The 21,939-nt window shown below is 39.7% G+C and overlaps 1 protein-coding gene across 1 annotated transcript in view; it reads left to right on the forward strand.

The window, feature by feature from the left end:
* PIEZO2 (piezo-type mechanosensitive ion channel component 2) overlaps positions 1–21,939 on the forward strand; it is a gene marked incomplete at its 5' end in the record, with an annotated part of 99,503 nt that overhangs the window by 15,429 nt on the left and 62,135 nt on the right. Inside the window, 8 exons of the mRNA XM_009588243.1 lie at positions 7,636–7,868; positions 10,686–10,846; positions 11,811–11,987; positions 12,166–12,291; positions 14,464–14,664; positions 16,494–16,698; positions 16,842–16,943; positions 17,408–17,573. Coding sequence (XP_009586538.1) covers positions 7,636–7,868; positions 10,686–10,846; positions 11,811–11,987; positions 12,166–12,291; positions 14,464–14,664; positions 16,494–16,698; positions 16,842–16,943; positions 17,408–17,573 — 1,371 coding nt within the window. The remainder of the gene's footprint in view (positions 1–7,635; positions 7,869–10,685; positions 10,847–11,810; positions 11,988–12,165; positions 12,292–14,463; positions 14,665–16,493; positions 16,699–16,841; positions 16,944–17,407; positions 17,574–21,939) is intronic.

A 21,939-nucleotide genomic window follows, 5' to 3' on the forward strand; every position in this document is an offset into this window, starting at 1 on the left:
TTTGGACATCTTTGGCAAATACCATATTTGCATTGGACAATTAGGCCTTTTTGTAAAGTTGAACTTCAGAAATGGAAAAATCCCAAACCTGTGGTCACTCTTTGAAGTACTGACCCTTGGCTATGCTAGCTCTTTGAGACATTCAGCGATCTCGTCAAGAAGTTCATTAGCATTTTTTCATGATTCTGGGACCTCAGTTTTCCTGTGTTTAACTCTTCCATATTCTCCTGCATAAAAACATATCTAGCCTAAGATCCTGCTCCAGGAGTATAAGAGAGAGAAATGGTCTCATAGTACGTAGCGTCATATTATGCGATGACATTTACTCTAATTCTTTGAAGAAACCAGTTCATTTAGACTGGTTTTAGAGCATTTACCTGTCCAATGATAAGTGTAACTGAGCTGCGCTTTTATGAATGGGGACTAGCTGCATGACATCACGTACACCACAGCGTGTTGTGGAATAATGACAGTTTATCTTAACGGAGAATTCTGCTCTAGGACTTGCTAGATTTACGAAAGCATTTCAGATATTTTTCATACATTCAATTGAATATGTATGGTACAAGTATGTTTGTGTTCTCTATCGGGAGTGCATGTGAATAAGCTCTACTTTTATAGAATGCTTCTGGTTTCTGTACTTAAAGAAGTTGCCAAAACCAGAACAAATCAATTTCGATAAAATTTCCTTACAATGTTGTATCTTTTTTTTTAACTTACCTTTTTAAATGACTGTTTGCATAATACTTTTTCCTTTTGCTTTTCTTGAATTGCTAAATCTGATGGTAGATTCAAGGGCCATTTGAAATGGCCTGTGAGCAAACTTTCTTTGCCCATAGCAGACTTTTTGTGCAGCAGCAGGTGCATGTTATCTGCATTATTATTATAACATCTCTGAAGTGGGCAGCCCTGAAACCAGAGCCCAGATAGGTGTCTGAGCTGAAACAGGGGTTGTTCCCGGGCTAAGGCATTTGGGGGAATGCGCTACAGTTTGCAGTAACTACGCAAGCTCTTTTGTAGCCCAAACACTTTGCACTTGTGCTGAGTAACATAGAAACAGCTTCCACCTCACTGCTAGTGTGATCCAGAAAGCACAAAACGGAAAAGACAACCTGTGGCACTCCCAGGATTTAGGTGGGTTCATGGTACAGTGCACTCTGCCTGTGAAACCACTACTTGCAAATCTTTCTGTTACACGTGAAGGATACCAAAATATTAGCTACAGCTCTCCAAATGCTGGCATGAAGAGAATCACTGTGACTAAAGTCACATCATTCTCGGAGGATGGAACCACTGAAACTAAAGACACAAAATGTTTTCAGTGTCCTGTTGAGACCAAAAAAAATTAAAGAAAAGACTAGTATCAGAAAAGAAGGTTGTAGGGTATAGATTTTATCGGTAGCCAGTGACATTTTTGCCAGGAGTAATTAGCCTTTGAGATAGGGTGCTGAAAGCAGACATTTGTTGTCGCACCAGGCTTTTTACTGAAGTAAAGTGGCAGGTGAAGAGGATTGTGTGATTGATATCATTAGGTTTTTTGCCTTGCTACTATATTGCTGGTTTTTTTAAGTCTAAATGTGTACTAGATTGTATTGAGCAGTCAGATAGGTAGCTAGATATTTTTAACTCTTAAATGTGGTGTATGTGCTACATTTGCCATTTTGCAGTATTTCAAAATCATAGTTATCACGTTCCTCTTCAGAAACTTCCACAAGTGTGTCCAATACCCAAATCAGAACACTTTTTCTGGTTTATATTACCATAAGCAATGCTTGACATATGAAGATCCAGCTGTTTTCTTCCCTCTTGATGCAATAAATCAGTACTGAGCATCAGCCGACTACGATGAGAGCTCAGCTGAAATTTGTATTGATAATGCATAAAGCTGGATAAGAACTAGCACAACAACCAGCTCCAGCTTAACAGTAATGCTAGCAATAGAAATAAATTGCAGGGACAATTAAAACACAGATTAAAGACTCATATGTATATATGCAATTTTCTTACAAGGCCACTAAAACTTCATTTTCCCTTTTGCTTTGAACACACTAGCATTCACTCAACAGCTAGTTTACCTTTTAAAACTGCTTTTATGCTGCTGCTTTTGCAACAAACAGAAAATGTTAAATAAAGAAACTGAACCTTAATTTTGAGTAAGCAGACAGAACTCAATCCTTTTGATAGCGAACTTGTTAAAAAAAACCACAGCAGGTGAGAGCTAGTCATGAAAGTAATAGGGAAGGCAGCTCCAGTTCCTCCATCTGCCCCTGAGCTGCTATGTATGATTATGGTATTATGTTCGTGTCTAACTGAAGAATCCTGTTAAAATTGCTGAGACTGTTCATGTATTAAGATGCTGCTTCACATGAGCAAAGTTTGCAGAGAGAGTTCAAGAGTAAGTCTCTGCCAGCTGCAAATGGGACAGAAACTGGCACACTGGAACTGGCAGAGTGAGGCACTTCTCGCTATTTATAAAGGTGATTTATAAAGGTCAATTTTACATCTGCAAGAGAAAGAAAAATCCTCTAATTAGGACTTCCCAAGCCATTTCCTTGCTGCACCATGAATTATGGTATGACAGAGATAAAGGCTGTGAGGCAGATAATTTCTGTGATATGATGCTCTATTATAATCACCTTTAAATGAAAAAATAAGCAAAGTAGCCATTTTTAAAAATATGCAGAATATTCTGTGGCTTACTTGAAATAAAGCAGTAGAGGCTGTTATCACATTTTGGGGTCTATGAAAAGAACCTGCAGTTCTAACTGAAGTTGCATACAGTCTAAGCGTCAAAGTACTGCATTTATAAGCTTCCTAGACTTTTCACTGCATGGTGTATGTTAAGCTTTCAGATTGTGCTTTGTTATGACAATGTGTCTCTCTTGGTAGACAGGAAAGTGCATTCATTCCTATTTAATCTTTTCCTTTTCTTTTCTCTCTCTAATTCATTTCCCATTTTCATCTTATCCATTCTTGTGCTTCCATCTCCCACCTCATAGCCATGCCAAAGTCAATGGCCGTGTTTATCTAATAATTAATAGGTGGGTACTTCAATTCTTCCCTTCCTTTAAAACAAATATTCTTAATTGCCTTAAAACAAAGTATGTTCTTGCTGCACAGTACTGTGAAGTAAGCAGGGAGAGAATGTTGTTCAGGTATTGTAGTCTCCTAAAGTTGGTGAAGCAGTTAATACAGCTCTCCTGCATATGCATACGTTGTGAGTTCATCTCCCAGCTGGGAATTCTTCTCTTAAACTTTGCCCATGCCTCAATACAGGAATAATTGGTGCTATCTGTAATTGGCTGCAGACAACAGACTTGTTTGAGGAGGCTCGTTTATCTACCCTTTGTTTGTGCATGGAAAGATGCATGCTTGCATGTGCACACATACACACAGACACAGACACACATCCCTGTCTTCCTCACAAGCACCTGAGAAAGCGAATTTGAGGACCAGGTCAATTTAATGTGCGGTATGTATTATGAGTTTGTACAGACTGAGACTTCCCGATTCAGAGACAGAAATGGAACATGCAGTACACTGAAACCACTGCATGCTAAGGGTGTTAATTCATAGCCTGAGTTGGGTGCTGCAGTATCCAAACTACAAAAGCCCATATTGCCATCCTCGTCATCCCTTTACAAATGGCATCTTGAAAACAGTTCCATAAAGTAGATTTCTTTTAAAATATTTGACTGGAGTAAATATGGGCTTTTGTTTAATCAGCTCCGAGAATAGAAGGACTTCTGAGTTTGTTGTCGCTACTGAATATAAACAGAAAAGCCGAGAAAATCCCTTGTTTAGATATTTGTGACAACCTGCTCTAAGAAGAAGTTAATCTATGTGTCATGTTCACGCCCCTTCTTCAAATGTCATCACATAGTGATAGAGCTGGAAATCTGGTCTGTAGGAAGCCCACGTGTCAGGGAGTGGCGAGGACAGGCGGCTCGGCAAGGGCAGGCAAACCGGGAGCCGAGGGGCACGGCCAGGAGGCAAGGCTGGGCTCTCTCCCACGGGGAGTCAGGAATGGGAACTAGCAACTGAGGGTGAGGATCAGGTCCGGAGATGGTAACAAGGGTCAGCCGCAGCCTGGGGAGCTCCCAGCAAGTCCATAGAGATGAGCCAGATCGGAGATGAAGGCAGGGAGTCAGTCCGTGTGTCAGGCTTAGGGTCAGGGAGGCACGGGAGCAGGCACAGGCACAGCTGCCATGCAGCCGCAATGCAGGGGCAAGAGCCTCCGCGTGAAAGCAGCTCCCAAAGTAAGGAGAGGGACCCCCTGCGCTGAGGCTTCCTGGCTTGCACAGACCCCAACACGTATCAGCCAGCTGGCCTGGGATGCAGGGAGCAAAACCCCCTGCAAGGGCAGGGAAAGCATTCAGGGTCCTGCCAATAGAGGTATCGTGCTGTGTGCTTGGTTTGAATCTTGCATGCCGAATATTCAGGAGATGGGTCACTAATGTCCTGCAGAGCAGAAAGCTTTATGTTATTAAGGCTGTGCATGACAGACACTTGAGAAATTGTTTTGGGACAGAAAGTTTCAAGCAATTCATAAACTGATTTTAAAAAATTATCAAAGGCAAAAGATTCTTCATAATGCATCCAGTAAGTTGTTATTAATTAATTTTCTGCTCTAGCAAATTACAAATAGATGAAAGTCCTAGTCCAGCAAAGACCTGGGGCACATGCCTGATTTTAGTACCTCTGAAATTGCTTTGATGCATAAAACTAGATCTACTAGTATACTTCTCATTAGCGATACTCTGTTTAATAAATTTGAGGGTGAGAAATGCTCTCAGTTAAAACCATTAGTGGCTGTACCTTCAAGGCTTTTTGTCTGCATTATTATTTAGTTATTTCTCTTCCTAAGTGTCAGACACAATACCTTATTTTGGATCATTTCCCACCAGTATGTGACTTCCAACCTAAAGTTACATTTAACTAGCTGTGAAGCCTGTACTTAGATATTCTAAACTAGTGCAGTTTTTATATCCTAATACCTCAGTGTTGTCTATTACATGATATCATGTGATCTTGCAGTGGAAAAAAACTCTTAAAAAAGAGGAACAACAATCCTAGCAATAAGTGAGGAGGTCTGGGAAGAAAGATTCCAAGTAGACTAACTTTCTGAATAGTGGGCAGGGCTTTTTATCTAGCCTTGGATCTCCTGAGCACATGGTCCTGTGCCGAAGCCTACTGAGGTCAATAGAACTAAGCGCCGACATACTGAAAACTAAGCTCATCCGGAGGCTTTATCACATATATATGTTGCATGTACCCATCTTTATAATCCCATCATCTTCTGGATCTGTTGGATACAAATGGGAGTTATATGAATAAGAGAAAGATGAGTCCTCTCATACAAAAACCTATAGGGTTACTGTGTTTCTGTCCAGTTTACACTGAGGTAAGTCAGTAAGTCCTTGATTTACACCAGTGTGAATGTAGATTTTTCCATTATAAAGTCAGTTGGGAAGATACCTCATTAAAATCAATGCAATTGCACCTGTGCAAAACCTATCTGATTGTATGGATACTTTCATTTCATGGGGCATTGCCTTTTAAACAGGCTCTGATGGCTTATGGTAACTGGGGATCTCCATAACATTTGAACCGAACTGAAAATTCATTCTCTCTTCTTTATACATGACCCTCCTGTTGGTACTTTATTAGAGTTTTAGGTAGATATAAAAAGTTAGATCATGTCATTTTAGGGAATATTACTGTATAGTCATTTTATGGAAATTTGAATATCCCTTTTGTATAGACACTATGTTAAATATGAAAATAAAGTGTATCGGACAAAAAGCCCTATTTTCAGTTGGCAAAGCTGCTGAATATATTGTTGAGTATAAGAAATTTTCAGATTATTGGACACTCAGGTTCGTCGCCCAATCCGTAGTGAGGGATTTTAGTAACCGTTGTCATGAATGTATTTATTCAGTGAGATTATTTGGTGCTTGACTGTCTTGTTAAACTTCTACTTTTAAACCGCCTTTTCTGCTTTTTGGTAATTGGTATGGTATTTCTACTCCAGGATTGTTTAGTCAAATTTCTGTAGTTTTTCCCTCATTTGAGCCACCAAAGTTTCCATCTTGAAGAAACTGCAACTCCCAAGTATTTGGAAAATAATTCTGCTTCTTTGACTTTCTCATTAACCGCTTAGCCTGTGCTCTTGTTTTTTAATGATCAGATGGTTAAATCTAGATTTTTAGTTTCTTGAACTGTAAAAATCCTAGTTAAAATTGGCAGAATTTCCTGTCTAAATGGTAATATGCCAGAATTTCACATCATGAAAAATAAATCCCTGAGATGGTACTGTAGCATATTAAAGTTACTTGCATTAGTCAAGGAACAGTCTAACAGGTGCTTGAAAGTAAGCTGAGTATAGTAATTTCAATAGCATAACTAAACATTTAGTGACCTGATCATATAGATATGCACTTGCCAAAGGGAGACGTTATTGCAAGAAGTTGTATTCAAAGTGCTGTGCTTGGCAAAACACATAGGATCAGGGAATTAGGAAAAGTGGGTTTTCTGCAAATATGGGAGGTGAGTCCCAACAGCATGGCTGGGGGGAAAAAAAGAAAATATCTGAAGCCATAAGAGAATGTCTCTTTTCTCAGCAAAGAAAAGATATATGCTGAATAAATCTCAGAAAAATTGGCAATAGAGAAAGACCATTTCCGTGTTAAATCAGTTGTATCCCAGATTTAGTAGTCTGAAAATTACTAATAGATTTAGTAAGAGACAGTTAGAAATTTTAGAAAAATCTCTGTGAGATGTAGAAAAGAGAGAGAGAATGAATGACACTATCAAAGACAGACATGATAAAATATACTGAAGCCACAGCCGTGGAATTTTTGCTTTCATTTGTTCCCAAACCTATAGCTGGAAGAAAACTTGCAAATTCCTTGGCTTCCCAGCTGCATCTTTCAATTGGAAGAAGGTGGAAATGCATTTACAGTAATCAGTCAGATACTTGTGATGATTCAGCTGCATTACTGACAGCATGGTACATCATTGACCATGTTTAGCACTGGTGTAAATAGGTTGCCCCCTTTCCATCTGTGCTGCAATTCCATGTTTTTTTATAGAAGTGTCCTGTGAATGTCATGATGGCATGCTCTTGGCATCAGAAGGCTTTCGCAGATGGAGCAGGAGAATGCTTTATGACTTGTGATGTAGCATGATGTATTTGTCGATGACCTTCTTCTGTAACCCCTCTGTTCTCATCTCCCTTTTTCTTTCTGTTCCAATTACTTTGAGCAGCCTCAAGAAAAAAATACCAAACCACCAAAATGAGTAAGTCCCCTGTGAAGTCATGAAATGTTTCCTCTTAAACAATGTCATTTCATGCTTCTACATCTTAAACTCTGACCATTTTCTCCAGTGGGGAAAATGTCAAGTTTAAGTGTCAATACCACTCATTACTAACTAACCAGTAGTATCTGAGTGAGAAGTAGTTACTAATACATTCCAACTCAATTTGCAGTGTGTGTTTGGAGAAAATACCAGAATCATTAACACTTCTAAGGCATTTTCCATGAACGGTTTATTTTTTCTAATTACACATCTTGAAAAAGACCACGATGTCATTACTGCTCAGTTTGCTGACACGCTACTATTTACCAACAGACTGGTGCACCAAGATGGAAGCCTGCCTGACATAACTATGATGAATTTAACAGCCAGCAGAGAAAAGGAAGAGGATAAAATGCTGGAAGAGGCTGGTGAGAAAAGAATGGAAGAGCCAGAGGGGGAGGGAGGGAAAGGGAGGGTCGAAAAAGAAAAAGAAGAAGAAAAGGAAGATGAGGACAAGGAAGATGATGATGATGAAGACAATGAATCAGAGGAAGAAGAAACTACAGGTAAGCTCTGCAGATTGCAAATTTTGCCTTCCTCAGCCTTAGTTAACAGTGGTAACAGATGTTTCATTCTTGGTCATCCCTGCTCACTTCAATCATCAGGTTTTCCTTCTAATTTTACATACTGTCTTTGCCAAAAGAGCCTGAACTGAGCAGATGGCTACTTGTCAATTATTCAACAGGCTACAGTCTCTTCTAGGGAAAAATCATACTGTTTCTGTAGGATGCTGAGAGGATGAAAACAAAAAAAAAGCCCACCTCTTTCTTCAGGAGGGAACTCTTCTGGGTGGTCTGGGTTGGATTAATAGGTTACCCCAAATCCTAAGAACTCCTTTAGAGTGAAATCTCTTTATAATAAAGAAAATACACATACATATTTAATCTCTGATACTGCATGCTTTCAAGGCACTCCACTCCAGAAGTCCCAATGGCTTTGCTTCATTATTCATGTGCACATTAGTGTCATATTTTTCACTTCTGAATATGGAATGTGTAATTGATGCCAGATGAACATAAAAATGTTTAAGGGCAGACATGGGTAAGGCTGATGTTGTCATCCTTGATATTGCTAGGATGAACTCCTAACATGAATTCTTTCCGTAACTCAGTTTGGAATATGAGCCGTGAGTGAAAACCAGGGAAGGGCATTTAACACCCAAGGAAGCAGTATTGTCTGGAAATGGCCTCACCACAGATTTAGTTGCTCATGCCAATATTCACAGGACTGTGACACATAAATAGGGACAGGGTCTTTGTCGAGGCAAAATGGCAGCGCGTCTGGCTTAGCTGCCCCAGGGAAGCTGAGCTGAAACTATTTACCTTTCCTGGCTGGGACATCTTCCCTCACAGAGGTGTTCATGGGCCATGGAAACCTTTCTTGGCCAGCTCTCATGCAGTCTATGATGAGTGATGAGTTTGTTGCACTCCGGCCATCCCTACATGCTGGAAGGGCTTGGGGACAGAGGCCGGCTGTTGGAGGTTACCCTGTGCAGTGACACGTGCAAGCAGGGACGTGGGGAGCTGCAGCTTTCTCCCTGGAGCCCTCTCTGCACCGCAGCGAGTGGGGCTTGGCAATAGCACGAGGTGCTGTTTGCCATGTGTGATCCATCTTTAAGCTGTACATACATTTATTTCTTCCAAAGAGTTATATCATTTTTATTTAGCCATGTGGCTGGAGTTTTAACATTATTTTGACATGTTCACGTGTGCAGACTTTATTACATAGTGATGTACAATTTTTCAATGGATGTGGTCAGGCCTATATTTTATCCCCTGTGTATGTAGTGCCTGGACATGCTAGATGGAGCTTGCTACAGTACCTCATCTGCCTGCTTCACTTAACTGGCACTGTCTGGATATACCATGCATGGTGGCAACACTGCAAATTAAAATAAATGCAATGAAAGAATGAGTAAGAACATCTAATTCTATAGATAAAGACTTTCCTTAAATAGACTCATTGCACCTATAAAAGCACACATGTAGGATTAAAATTCTATAGCTTGATTAATTTGTCGAGTTTAATGATGTATTCATGGAGTTTACACCACTAAGCATTTTTATTAGGATTTTCTAAGTTGTGGTTGGAGAAAAAGGGCAGAAGAGAAAAAAAATGGAATTTGGTTGTCAGGTATTCCAAAAGTCTGCTCTTTCACACAAGTGTGCATGTGTTTGTCACACAAATATGCACAGAATAACCATCTTGGTTTCCTTTATATATAAAATAACCGGATAAGTTGAAATAATTACATACAGAAGCTGGTAACTCCTTTGCATTTTTACAGCTTAGATAGTGATGTGTTTTGGTGTCACTTGCAAATGTTTCCATCTCTGATGTGAACTGTAAGAATGTTCTCACAGCATGCAAAATCCTTCCTAATCTCCAAAATGCTTCTGAAACCCCTAATACAGTGTGAAGACTTTATACAAATATATATAAGCCTGGTGAAACAGTTTTATAGCCAGCCCACAAGCAAAGACGGCACTTAGAGAGCACTGTTCAGCATATGTATTATGATATATACTCACATGTAATAGATTTTGCTACATGCTTGCTCATTGGGTATTATTTGGGAGGATGGCTTTTTTTGGTCTGTGAAGGGATATGTTCAACCGGCTTCAGGATCTTAACTTGCTAAAGGTCCCTTTTCAACTGAGAGAAATATTCAACTGGACTGCAATTTGCCTTGCCTGTTTTAGACGTCTGTCCTTGGATGGCACAAATCACACTCTAGGAGGGTGTGCTGTCTGCAAGGCATTGTAGATAACTGGCATATGAAGACATCTATAGTATGGCTGTCTAAACCCATATGACAAGAATTCTACTCCTAGTGTGCATGAATCTCTTCCAGGTTGGCTGAAAAGCTTTCTGAATAGTAGTAGTCTGTGCTTTCTGAAAACAGACTGGGTCCATAGCTTCCAAACATCGAACAAAATCCTGTTCTTTCTGAGCTGGTAAGGGCCAGGGCTGGAGCATCTCAGATCTACTTCCTGGGTGGGATCCCTAAGCTTAGGTCCAAACATACTGGAGGAAAATGGAGCCCATGAAGGGCTCTGCGAGAGAGGAATAAAAGCAGAATTGACAAGGGAAGCCACCACCACCACTTTTGAAGTGGGGAATCTTTTCAGTGAAAGTGAGTGGGCTTCAACCCCATTTTGTCTTAGTTAACCACTGAGCCGTATCTTTAACCTCCTTCATGTCTTACTCTAAGGCCTAGAAGAAAAGAAGTAGAAAGCTCATTGTTGTCTAGTGGAGCATTCCTTTTTACAGAGAACTTTTGTTTTTCTCCTCCCACTGGTTCTGCTTGAACATCTCTGCAGACTTAAGGAACAAGTGGCATCTGGTGATTGACCGCCTTACAGTGCTGTTTTTGAAATTCCTGGAGTATTTTCATAAGATGCAAGTCTTTGTGTGGTGGCTGTTGGAGCTGCACATCATCAAAATTGTTTCCTCTTACATCATCTGGGTCACAGTGAAAGAGGCAAGTAAACACCCACTATCAAAATCTTACCCATGGTGGAGGCTTGTCAGCATCTGCCACGCAGTGGCACACCCAAGCATAGGGAGATAACCTTCCTCATGTCAGACCTCACTGAAATTGTGGGATCCAGACGGGCTTGTCAGTTGCTGGGGACCTGCCTTGACATCTTCTTCCACAGTGATATTCTATCTGCCTAGATATTCTCAGCCCTCCCCTTTTCTCCAGATATTAAGGTTTTGTAGTCTGATTCTTTGGACTGAAGAGACGTAATCCCTCCCCTGCTCAAGCAGGCTGTGGGCATCATCCAGGGATGGAGGGTGTAGAAGAGGATTGGGGAGGAACATCTAGGAAAATTTCTTTAAACTGGGTCTGGTGCTGAAGAAACAGGAATGTGGAACTACATCTAAAGAATAAGGGAGCAACGCCTTTAGCCATGTCTTTTGTGTGGGTGGTGGGAGTTCTTTACCTGCCATAGCTGTTCCTTGAACAAGGTAGTAGGACAAGATTCATTAAAAAGCAAAATAAAAAATCCTTTTTCTCACATCTTTGGGGGAAAAAAGGTCAAGAGGATGAAGGTGGGTTCCACAGACACATGGAGCTGTATCATCTCTTCTTTGTTTCATGTGTACTAAAGCAGCAGAACCAATATGTGGTCCCTTGTATTTCACGTCTGTTGTTTGTAGGGTGGGTATGCAGTTTTGTGAGTCTAATAGTATTAATATTACGTAGGAGATAACGTTCTTCCTAAACCAACTATTAAGTTTTCCCTTCTTCACTTACCACTTACCACTTTGTGTCTGTGTTACTGTGAATATTGTTGTAAATTTTTTTTTTTCGGTATTTTTCTCAGTTTCTCTGTGTCCCTTTCTTTTGAATGATTTTTTAAAATTATTACAGAAAAGGTCAGACTTTCTCAGTTCTCTTGTTACTCCATGTAATTTCCATCCTGTTTTTGTGTTTTCAGGTGTCTCTGTTTAACTTTGTGTTTTTAATTGCCTGGGCTCTTGCTTTGCCATATGCTCAGTTTCGCCCATTGGCATCAAGTATCTGCACTGTTTGGACATGTGTGATTATTGTCTGCAAAATGTTGTACCAGCTCACATCTATTGATCCCAGCACTTTTTCCAGTAACTGTACATTGGTGAGTACAAGTGCATATTAAAAAGCTTGGACTGCTGCCTTCTTCAATGAAGAAGAGCAAAAGGAAGCATATCAAGTACTGAAAACTACAGTTCACCTGATGTATTATTGTTGATTATCATTCCCTCCCCAAGCAGCCTTACACTCATTTTTTATAAACTGTTGCATTTTCTTTTTAGCCAGGAGAGAATGAAACTAAAGTAAATTTGGAAGAACTTAAAACCTCAGTCCTCTACAGTGGGCCGGTTGATCCTGCAGAGTGGGTTGGATTGAGGAAGTCTTATCCCTTGCTTGTGTACTTAAGGGTAACTTCTTTAATTATCTGTATTGAGATATTTTCTTATTTGTGATGAAATTAGCAATGTCTTTGAAATAAATCATCTGCCACACAAAAAAATGTAATGCAAGCCATTGAATAGGGAAATACAGTGGGGAAGAGATAGCAGAAAGCCATATCTGTTACACATGATATTTCCAGAAGGGATTCAGTACCAATTAAGATAATCTGCATGTAGAAGTATGGCTTTCTGACTCTACCATCTGTTAAAAGCACTCTAAGAAATGTGATATTGAGGTACGTAGCTTTCAGGTACCAAAGGAATAATGGGTCTAATTGGAGTAATTGCTTTGAATGACAGTATATGCTATAAGCAGTTAATTTTTTTAAGTGCTTATTCCTTAGCCACAGCTTAGGAGATATAATGAGTTAAGGGAATAATTCATTCAGACACTAGTAAGTGGATGTCTTTTGTTTTTCTTCTTGTTTTTGGTTGATGTCTGTAAGCAATATTTTATTATTCCTGTCTGGATTAAAAAACCCTACTTACAATAAAAATGTGCCAACTCCCAGGGGAAACCTTGCATGACTCTTCTTAATTTAAAGATTCTCCGAAGTTTTGTATACACAGTTTAAGGTTGCCAGAAATTTGTTGACTGAACAACAGCAAGTTTTGATCTAACTAGATTTATTCCTCATTTCTTGTCTGAGAGCTTACCTCTGTGTGCTTTGTTTGTGTAGGGACGACCTGCCAAGCTCTGGCAGCCAACATATCAGGCCCTGGTAGTGCCTCTGCCTCTCTCTCCCTTAGCCATGCACCTCCCACAGTGAAGAATATATGTGGGGAAGAGCAATTACTGACCCAAGAGTTCTGCATGGAGAGTGAAGTTGCCTAGTGGTGTCTGGCTTGATGCTAGGAGCTTTATAGCTATAAAATAGATAAAACTTTGGGATCAGAAATTATTCTAGAAGGGTTTTCATTGAGTTAGCAAATAAAATGTCTCCTCTACGTAGAGGAATTCAGCTCAGTGCTAGACCTGAAGGTCCCAAGCTTCAAGTCTTGGGGTGTTTCTGTTATGCCCCTTTAATAACAGACATTCAAAATGTCTGCAGTGTTGAAGTGAGGAGCCTGTCTATGATGGATTATGTAAAACTCTCCCCAACAAAAATAGGAAGCCCAGTGACAGCAAGCAAAAATAACTTCTTGTCAAAAAAAACCCAAAACCCAAACAAAAAAAAACCCATGCTACCTGTCTCAGGACGTTGTTGTCCCAAGTATTTCTCAGTGAACAGAGATCTAGAGATTGCCTCTTCAGCTTCAGCTATGGCTTCCTTGAGGGACTTTCTCTGAGCTGTTCTTTTTAACCAACTTTTGGAGTTGGTTAGTACCTCTCTTCCATTGAGTGCAGATCTCCCTCCTGAGAGAAAAAAAACTCACTTCAGAGCCGCTCAAGACTGCATCCCAGTCAGTCTGGCTTTGGGACGGAAGGAGCTGTGCCTGAGTGAAGACGGCAGATAGACTGTTCATTTAAAAGAGTATCCAGGATATATTTGCACTACCCAGCATCCTTGCAGTTCAGCTTGCCAGCTGAACCCCTGCAGATGGCTTTTTGTGTGCTTGTGTCCTCTATCTCCTGCAAAGCAAAACATGATATCTCAAGAGAAGCTATGAAACATGAGAGGGCACGTGGATGGGTCGATGCATTTTCCCTCCCCTTCCTTTCCACAACTAGTGTTCATTATAGTATTTTTTAAATGTCTTTAAATGTATCTTCTGCATGTCAGTATGTTTCATCAAAATCTAAGAAGTCCTAGGAACTTTACTTTGTTTCAGTGATAATAGCTGGCAAAGCAAAGCATGATATCTCAAGAGAAGCTATGAAGCTAGGGCACGTGGATGGGTCGATGCATTTTCCCTCCCCTTCCTTTCCACAACTAGTGTTCATTATAGTATTTTTTAAATGTCTTTAAATGTATCTTCTGCATGTCAGTATGTTTCATCAAAATCTAAGAAGTCCTAGGAACTTTACTTTGTTTCAGTGATAATAGCTGGAAATAGGTGCCAGTGCATCCTGGAGTGCAGAAGTGCTCAGTGGTAACATCCATTTGAGTATTCATGGGTTTGTGCTTATCAGAAGATTTTATAGCTTCTTGTGGTTTTGATTTTTGTTTAATATTCTTTTGATTGTGTCTCCCATAGAATAACTTACTGATGCTGGCTATTCTGGCTTTTGAAGTTACAATTTACCGTCATCAAGAGTACTACAGATGTCGAAATAACCTTACCACACCTGTGACTAAGACCATTTTCCATGATATTACAAGAGCACATCTGGATGATGGACTGGTAAACTGTGTCAAGTATTTCATAAACTATTTCTTCTACAAGTTTGGTTTGGAGGTAAATCACTATATATTAATTTAGACTATCATTCCAAACCTTTTTATTGTGTTATTTTTGAATACTAGCTTGAATTACCTTTGACAGCATGATGCTTCTTAGTCATCACTCATGTTAGACCTTGCCACAGTTGCTATTTATGTGCTAGTAGTGGTTTTCCTCTTACCTTTCTTTGTATGTCTTGCTCAACAAACTCAACAAAAGGGATAACAGATGGGACAAGGGACAGAACTGAGGCATACCCTCTCATGCACACAGGGGGAACCAGGGGCTGCAGGAGCAGAAGAAAGCAGGGGCTAGCAGGCCATTGTCTCCATTTAAACATTTCTAACTTCTTTTGCCTCTGGCTGCACAAATGCATCCTTCTTTTTTATACCTGTTACTGTAGCTGTTAGCAATCTGCAGGAGCAAGAGCTCCAGCGAAGCTTGTTGCTGCTTTGTGCCACTAGTGTAAGACAGTTTTTTCTCCAAAGAACTTTTCAGTAGACAAGAAACACACAGAAAATTAGGAGAGGCAGGTGCAAAGGATTGAAGGGATTTTTCTGAAGATCTATGATGATTCCTAAACATCTGGTAGGTGTCTTATTTAGTAGAAGATCTGCTTGTCTGTTTGCCAGCAGCAGTGGCCCAGACTGCTGGGGCTTAGGCTCAGCTAATGTATTCCTTCTATCTGCTTCACCCAATCCAGCAGCAAAACATGAGAACTGAACCTGCCTTGAAGAAAAACTATTGCTGAACAAGTACCGCCAAAAAAAAAAAAAAAAAAAAGCTTCATCTCTGTTCCCTTACCTCGTCTGTTTGTTCACAGACACATGAAATGTACTTTCAAAAACGTTTGTAGAAACAGTGATTTTTCACAAATTTCTATGGCTATCTGTAGAAGGCAATTCCTAGGCTAATGCACCCCAAATCTAATCATAATGATGCTCTTGACCTATCTATTAAATACTACCACTGATAAACAGAGTAAACTGTTCACAGCCAGTCTGAGGATTAAGAATGACTGAAAATTAAAATTAAGCGGCAAGCTATTTCCTTCGGGAAATAAATTTAACCTCATCCTAACCTGAGGAGAGAGAAAATCAAAATAGTGAAGTGCATTGAATAAATGATTCACTATGAATTATTCACTAAGTTTGAAAACATGCTTCATGGCACTGAGTGAAGGGACTACTTTAAGTAGAGCCAGAGAACAGAAATGCTCTGGGATGCAGAGCCTTTAGAAGAATGGAGAACTAAAGCTGCTTTACAGCAATTGACTGGATTTGTCTATAGCCAATAGAAGTTGTATGGTTTAAATCTCTCTTCTTTTTGTCTGGTTCCCACATGAAGATACACTTCCGTTGTTGTTATTCTTAATAGTTCCTCTTCTTTTTCACATCTGTAAGTGCTATCAAAATACATGGCTGTGTAATATGTGCTTTGCTTGGCAAAAATTAAACATATCACATATAGGCTACTGTGACAACGCTTTTTCCATTCTGTATCTTTAGATATCACATAATGGAAACCTGCTTTGGTGCTGTATTCACATAGTTGACACTCATAGAAGAGTATCGAAAATCTGATAACCAACCTGCTTTGGTGCTGTATTCACATAGTTGACACTCATAGAAGAGTATCGAAAATCTGGGGTGTTGGGGTGGGGTGGGGGAGGTTGCTGTTGGAGAGAGAGAAACTGTATTAGCATGTTGGTTTGCACAGGGTTCCCGCAGGCAGGCCCAGCACGTGTCCAGGCATTCTGTCAGTATCCAGAATAGTTTATCATTGCTGCATTGACTAGCCATCAGGTTGCAAATGTTGCTCATGTTTCTTTACTTCTTTCCCAGACCTGTTTTCTTCTATCAGTGAATGTAATTGGTCAACGAATGGATTTTTATGCCATGATTCATGCCTTCTGGCTGATTGCTGTATTGTATCGACGTAGAAGAAAAGCTATTGCAGAGATCTGGCCAAAATACTGCTGTTTTCTGGCATGTATCATTACATTCCAGTACTTCCTTTGCATTGGCATCCCACCTGCTCCTTGTAAAGGTAAGGATACTTACCCTTTATGGACAATTACTGCTGCTTGCTTTTACAGAAAAGTGCTGGAAAATTGATAAGTGTTCAGAAGAAAAGGATGAAGTAATTGTTATAAAGTACTGATTGCATTTTTGCGTGCTTCTGTCATACAGACTATCCATGGAGAAGTGGTAATGCCAACTTCAACTCCAACATCATAAAGTGGTTATACTTTCCAGACTTCATTGTGAGACCAAACCCTGTCTTCCTTGTCTGTAAGTATTTTAGCACGTAGTTGTGAGGTGTTTACGTGTCCTTTGCTTAAAACATCTGTACAGTGTAATTTGAAGCCAGCCTTTTATTTACTCTTCAGTAGCAAGCTGACATATTCTGTGCGAGACTGAATACTGTGTTGCTTTGTATGTAGTAGAAAAATTCAAAGAATTAATAATTTCTGCATCTGTTTTTTCCATATCCCATTTTTAATGAAGCATCAAAAAGTATGAATTATTTCACCTTTTCTAATTTCTTTCTCAGTAAAAATCATAGAAGATGACAGGTAAAAACCCTAAATATGTTAATAAATTTCAAATTGGTGTTAAATGCGTTGAAAATAGCACAGTCTTGGAGGTTCAAAGTGTGGGAAAACAATCTGGTAATACATTATAATATATCACCACCACTCCCTACACCTAAATTAATGACTGAATTTTTCCTTGCAACCACTGCTTTCTCCTAGATGATTTCATGTTGCTGCTGTGTGCCTCCTTACAAAGGCAGACATTTGAGGATGAAAATAAAGCTGCAGTACGAATCATGGCTGGAGACAATGTGGAAATTTGCATGAATCTTGACGCAGCATCTTTTAGCCAGCATAATCCTGTTCCTGACTTCATTCACTGCCGGTAAGAACTGGATCTTAAACACTTGGAAAATACAGTGCTTCATTTTTGTAAAGTTCTCTAGTGTGAAAGTAACTCTCTCAGCTTCCAATTTTACTTGGAATTTATATTCATGTAGGTTCTCATCTCATAACATACCTTTTACTGCTGTATGAGACAGCAGATAGCTAGCTTCTGGGTAATAAGCTTCTCGTTTAGAGAAGGGCAGATGAAAACAAGTCTTCCTAACACTGCTGATTGTTTTAAGTGCTCCCAAGAGGGATGTTCAGTGATAAATTTGCCCAAAAGCATGTATTTCCTCCAGAAATGCCCTGTAGGGCAGTGTTTATGGTGGACTTCAGCACTCTGGTGGCTTCCCCCAAAACACAGGCATGTTAGCAACAATCCATTGTAGTCTGAACTTGCCCATGTATGTGTTTAATCCCACAAAGTCATCAGTCATGTCCTGCTGAGTTGTTGTCTAAGTACAATCAAAATAATACTCTAATACAAGAGACTGTCCTTTGTGATATTTCATCTAGGCATAAGAACAATAAAATTGTCTTGGAAGGACAGCTGGTGTGTCTTCCTGTTTCTCAACATTCATGTAAGGTTGCTTAAGAAGGTGAATTTTACAAAAAGGGGGCAGAGCCTGAGACAGTCTGTTCTGGATGGTCTTCAAACAACGGAGCCATTCCTATGTGACCATTTCAGCAAGCACGGATTAGCTCAGCTCTTCTGAGTTGTGCTGGGCATACTCTTAATTGAAGTTGTCTCTGAAAGTTTGATGCAGTATTACAAGAATGAATGAGAAGAGTAGGATTTCTTAGTTGTTGTGTTTTGTCAGACTAGGTGTTTGTTTTGTGAATGCATGTTACCAACAGATGTGTGAAACGAATTTAAAACAATTGAACTAATGTCTAGCAAAATCTCCTTTTTGCTGATAAACTTTTATTTCTTTTACCAGAGAAGAGCTATCACCAGAACCCTCCTCAAAATCTTTAAGCTGATCGTGCTGTTTCTGTTAGGAATGGTGGCCAAATCTATCTTAAAATAGCTTTGAAGAGGAGACCACTGAAAGACATTCAATTGACTCATTTGTCCAGAGATTTATAGTCACTCCTGGGCAAATGGTGAACAGTTCTCTCTTGAGTATTTCCAGTCTACACAGTGGACCCAGTGGTCTAGATCCAGTAACATAAGCAGAAAGAGAGAAGTCATGATCTCTCTTCAAAATGCTCCATCAAGTGGGGATGCTTACCAAAAGACATCTGCCAAATAGGGCTTGGTTGAAAGGAATGTGTAGGGGGGATTGCCTGAGTTTTTTTCTTGCCACTGCGGTGGTGTCCATCTTAGCAAAAGCTAATACAGCAGTTGCATCAGGCACACTGATGTGATTGGTCACTGGCAAAGACCATCACTGGTGACATGATTGCTGGCAGAAAGAAAAGATTGAATTTTGCCCCTTTAGTCCAGAAAAAAAAAATATTGTGAAAAAAACTCATTAATCATGAGAATGTGTTTTAAGGCTATCTTCAAAAGGGAAGAAGAGGCAAGAAAATCACTGCTTTTTAAACAGCCTCTTCTGGCATCTTTTCAAAGTTCCCTGGAATCTGATAGGTATTTCTGGTTGTCTGTAGAAGATATTCCCAAATGGCCAAGCATGAAAAGTTTGAAGCACAGAGGATGTTCTTTGAAGATTTTGGATGGGAATCAGAGTCAGGTTTATAATGGAAAGCAAAGTCCAAGTTGAACTGGCCTGCTGCCTCTCCACAATCCTTTGGGTTAAGTTCTGCGTTTTGATTCATATGCATGGTATGCATCAGCTTGAAGTCATTGGTGGCATCACATCCATTCAAACACACTGCTTGGCATGTGCTGACAAAATAGATCTGTGTATAGATGATTAATGATATGCAACCATTTAATTGGGAGTTTGCAACTTGTATTAAGCAGTAAGTAATATTGCTAGTGGAGAGTACAAAAAACCAGAAAATCAAAGAATCCCATTAGTAGTGGTGAGCTGAACAAATAAACTGTGATCACTTTATACTTGTTCCAGCTAAATACAGAAATCTGTGTGACTGTTTCATGTGATAGTTTTATGTTGTGTGAATAAGAAGTAGAATGAAAAGAACAAGGCAGAGAAAGAAACAGAACAGGGACATTTTTGTTTGAAAAATCCATCAAATGAATAGAAAACCCATTAATTTCAGGAACAGAGGAAATTCCTGTTTATGATATCGTTTCTTGTAGATGCTTGGGCAGGTAAGCTGTAACTTCTTTTTTTTTTGTTTGTAGTGTTAGCTTCCTGAATCTATTATGGAAACATACTTGTAGAACGGTGTGTATAGGTATAAACAGACCTTCCTTTAGTATGAACTGCATAATAGATCTTGTGTTCTTGATGGTATTTTTCCTTTCTTTGAGCCCTTAAGTATCTCCTTCAATGTTTTCACTACAATGCAGATTGTCCCAGGCTTTAGATGATGTTATATTGCACATATGCAATCTTACTTTGCTTCAAAGAAGCGCCAGAGAATGGCTGGACAGTCTCTTAAAGTGACTGAATCTTTTATTAGGGATTATAAATCTTTAAAAGGAAGGGCTCTCAAGCTCTGGAGAATCCACCGAAGATACACCTCAGAAGAAAATGTATGTATCTGGCCTCCATCCAAGACAATGTAGAATTGAAAGGACTTTGTCTAAAAACATTTCTTGCACTTCGCCATAGAAGTTTCAGAATGGTCTAAATATTTAGTAACATGGACAAGAACTTGGTTCAAAGCTTATCCAAGCAAGTGAAATTAAAAATGGCATTTCTCCGGAAGTCAGTCAGAAAGAGCCAAACAAATAAGTGAAGACAACCTGGTTATGAATAAATTACAAAGCATAAAAAAAATAGTGCTTAGGACTCATGTGTTTTCTGAGAAGCTCGATGTGTATTTACTGCCATGTAAAAGTAGTGGCAGTTGCAGAGTGAAGCACCCTTTCTGATGTGTCTCTTCTCTTGAGAAGATGCCAGTTGGTCACTGTTCCAGTAGGCATGGATTAAAAGCTTTTAACTGCAATATAAACAGTGGCAGAAAAAGAACATATTTCCAAATGCTTAATTTTCTTCTCTCTGGAGAAATACTTGAGCTCAACAATGATAAATACAATCTAAGGAAGAGATTTCCTGAAATTTTCTTGTCTTTCCACCCCCAGATTTCTCAGGGGATATGTGCTTGACCCCAAGGGAGAGCACAAGCAAAGGCCTTTGAAACAGAAATAAAAACGAAGAATAGAAGTAGGAGCTTTTAAAATGAAACAGGATTTAAAGTGACTTCACTGAGAATAATCCTTTCCCACAGTCTCTAATGCTGGAAAATCCTCGTTTCAGTTCCCAAGCAGTTTTCAGATGTTCTCTTAGGCATCGACAGGGAAGAAAATTGGGATTGTAATCTACTTTTTTTCCTCTTAAGAGCAGAAACAGTATTAACAGCCAGTCATTGAACTCTCCCCTTTAATACCTGCACCCTGGGAACCATCATCAGGTGAGTCAGGCGGAGTCTCTCAAAAGCAGCTGTAATGGAACTACGCTTCTTCTACCTTCAGGTAGTGAGAGAGGATCTGCAAATCATCATTGCAGGCTTCCTGTCATATTTGTTGTATAAAACAAATAAACATTTTGGGGCTAATAAAATGAGCCTCAACAAATAACGCAACTTTGGATTTGGGAATTTTTAAAGTGCATAGAAGCATGAAGGTAGGTCCCCACTGGTAAGAGAGTGAGAGTAAGAGCATATCAGTCCTGGGAGAGGTCTTGATGAAAATAGAAGGGACTAAGTAAGACCTACAGGATTCACAACACTAAATTTTAAGAAGTCCATTGAAATAAAGAAGCTCATTTTCAGAAGCTTCGATGTAGCTATTGGCAAAGGGAAAATCAATGAAGCTGCCGTCTGAAGGCTGAAATGGAGCTACAGGGAAAGGCTTTGGGGATGGAGGCTTGTAAGAAATTAGCAATGTCGGGATTAGAAGGGGAAACAGATTGTGATGCAGGGTCACACAGGCTGCTAAGAATATAAGGAACAGGAAATAGGGAAGAGGGGAAAGAAAGAAGAAATTTGGGGAGTAGGGGTAGCTTCCAGAATGCATATATATAGGGATAATATGCCTGGAGGAGAGGGAGAGGGTAGTCATTGGAAGAGAGGGCTGGGGGAAGAGCCCTGGGGTTATATGGAGGTGGCGAGCCACTCTCAAAGCAACACAGGTGGCTGATAAGGGAAGGCAATAAAGCTACATAACAGCAGCTCCTCCAACGAAGAAGCATTGAGCTGTATCAGTCAGTGCAACAGCACGATATTCTCTCATCAGTGTGTAAGCAGAAGTGTGTTCTTGTGTTCTT

The sequence above is a fragment of the Fulmarus glacialis genome, unplaced genomic scaffold (genome assembly GCF_000690835.1).
Source record: "Fulmarus glacialis isolate BGI_N327 unplaced genomic scaffold, ASM69083v1 scaffold4302, whole genome shotgun sequence".
In the NCBI taxonomy this organism is placed as follows: Eukaryota; Metazoa; Chordata; class Aves; order Procellariiformes; family Procellariidae; genus Fulmarus; species Fulmarus glacialis.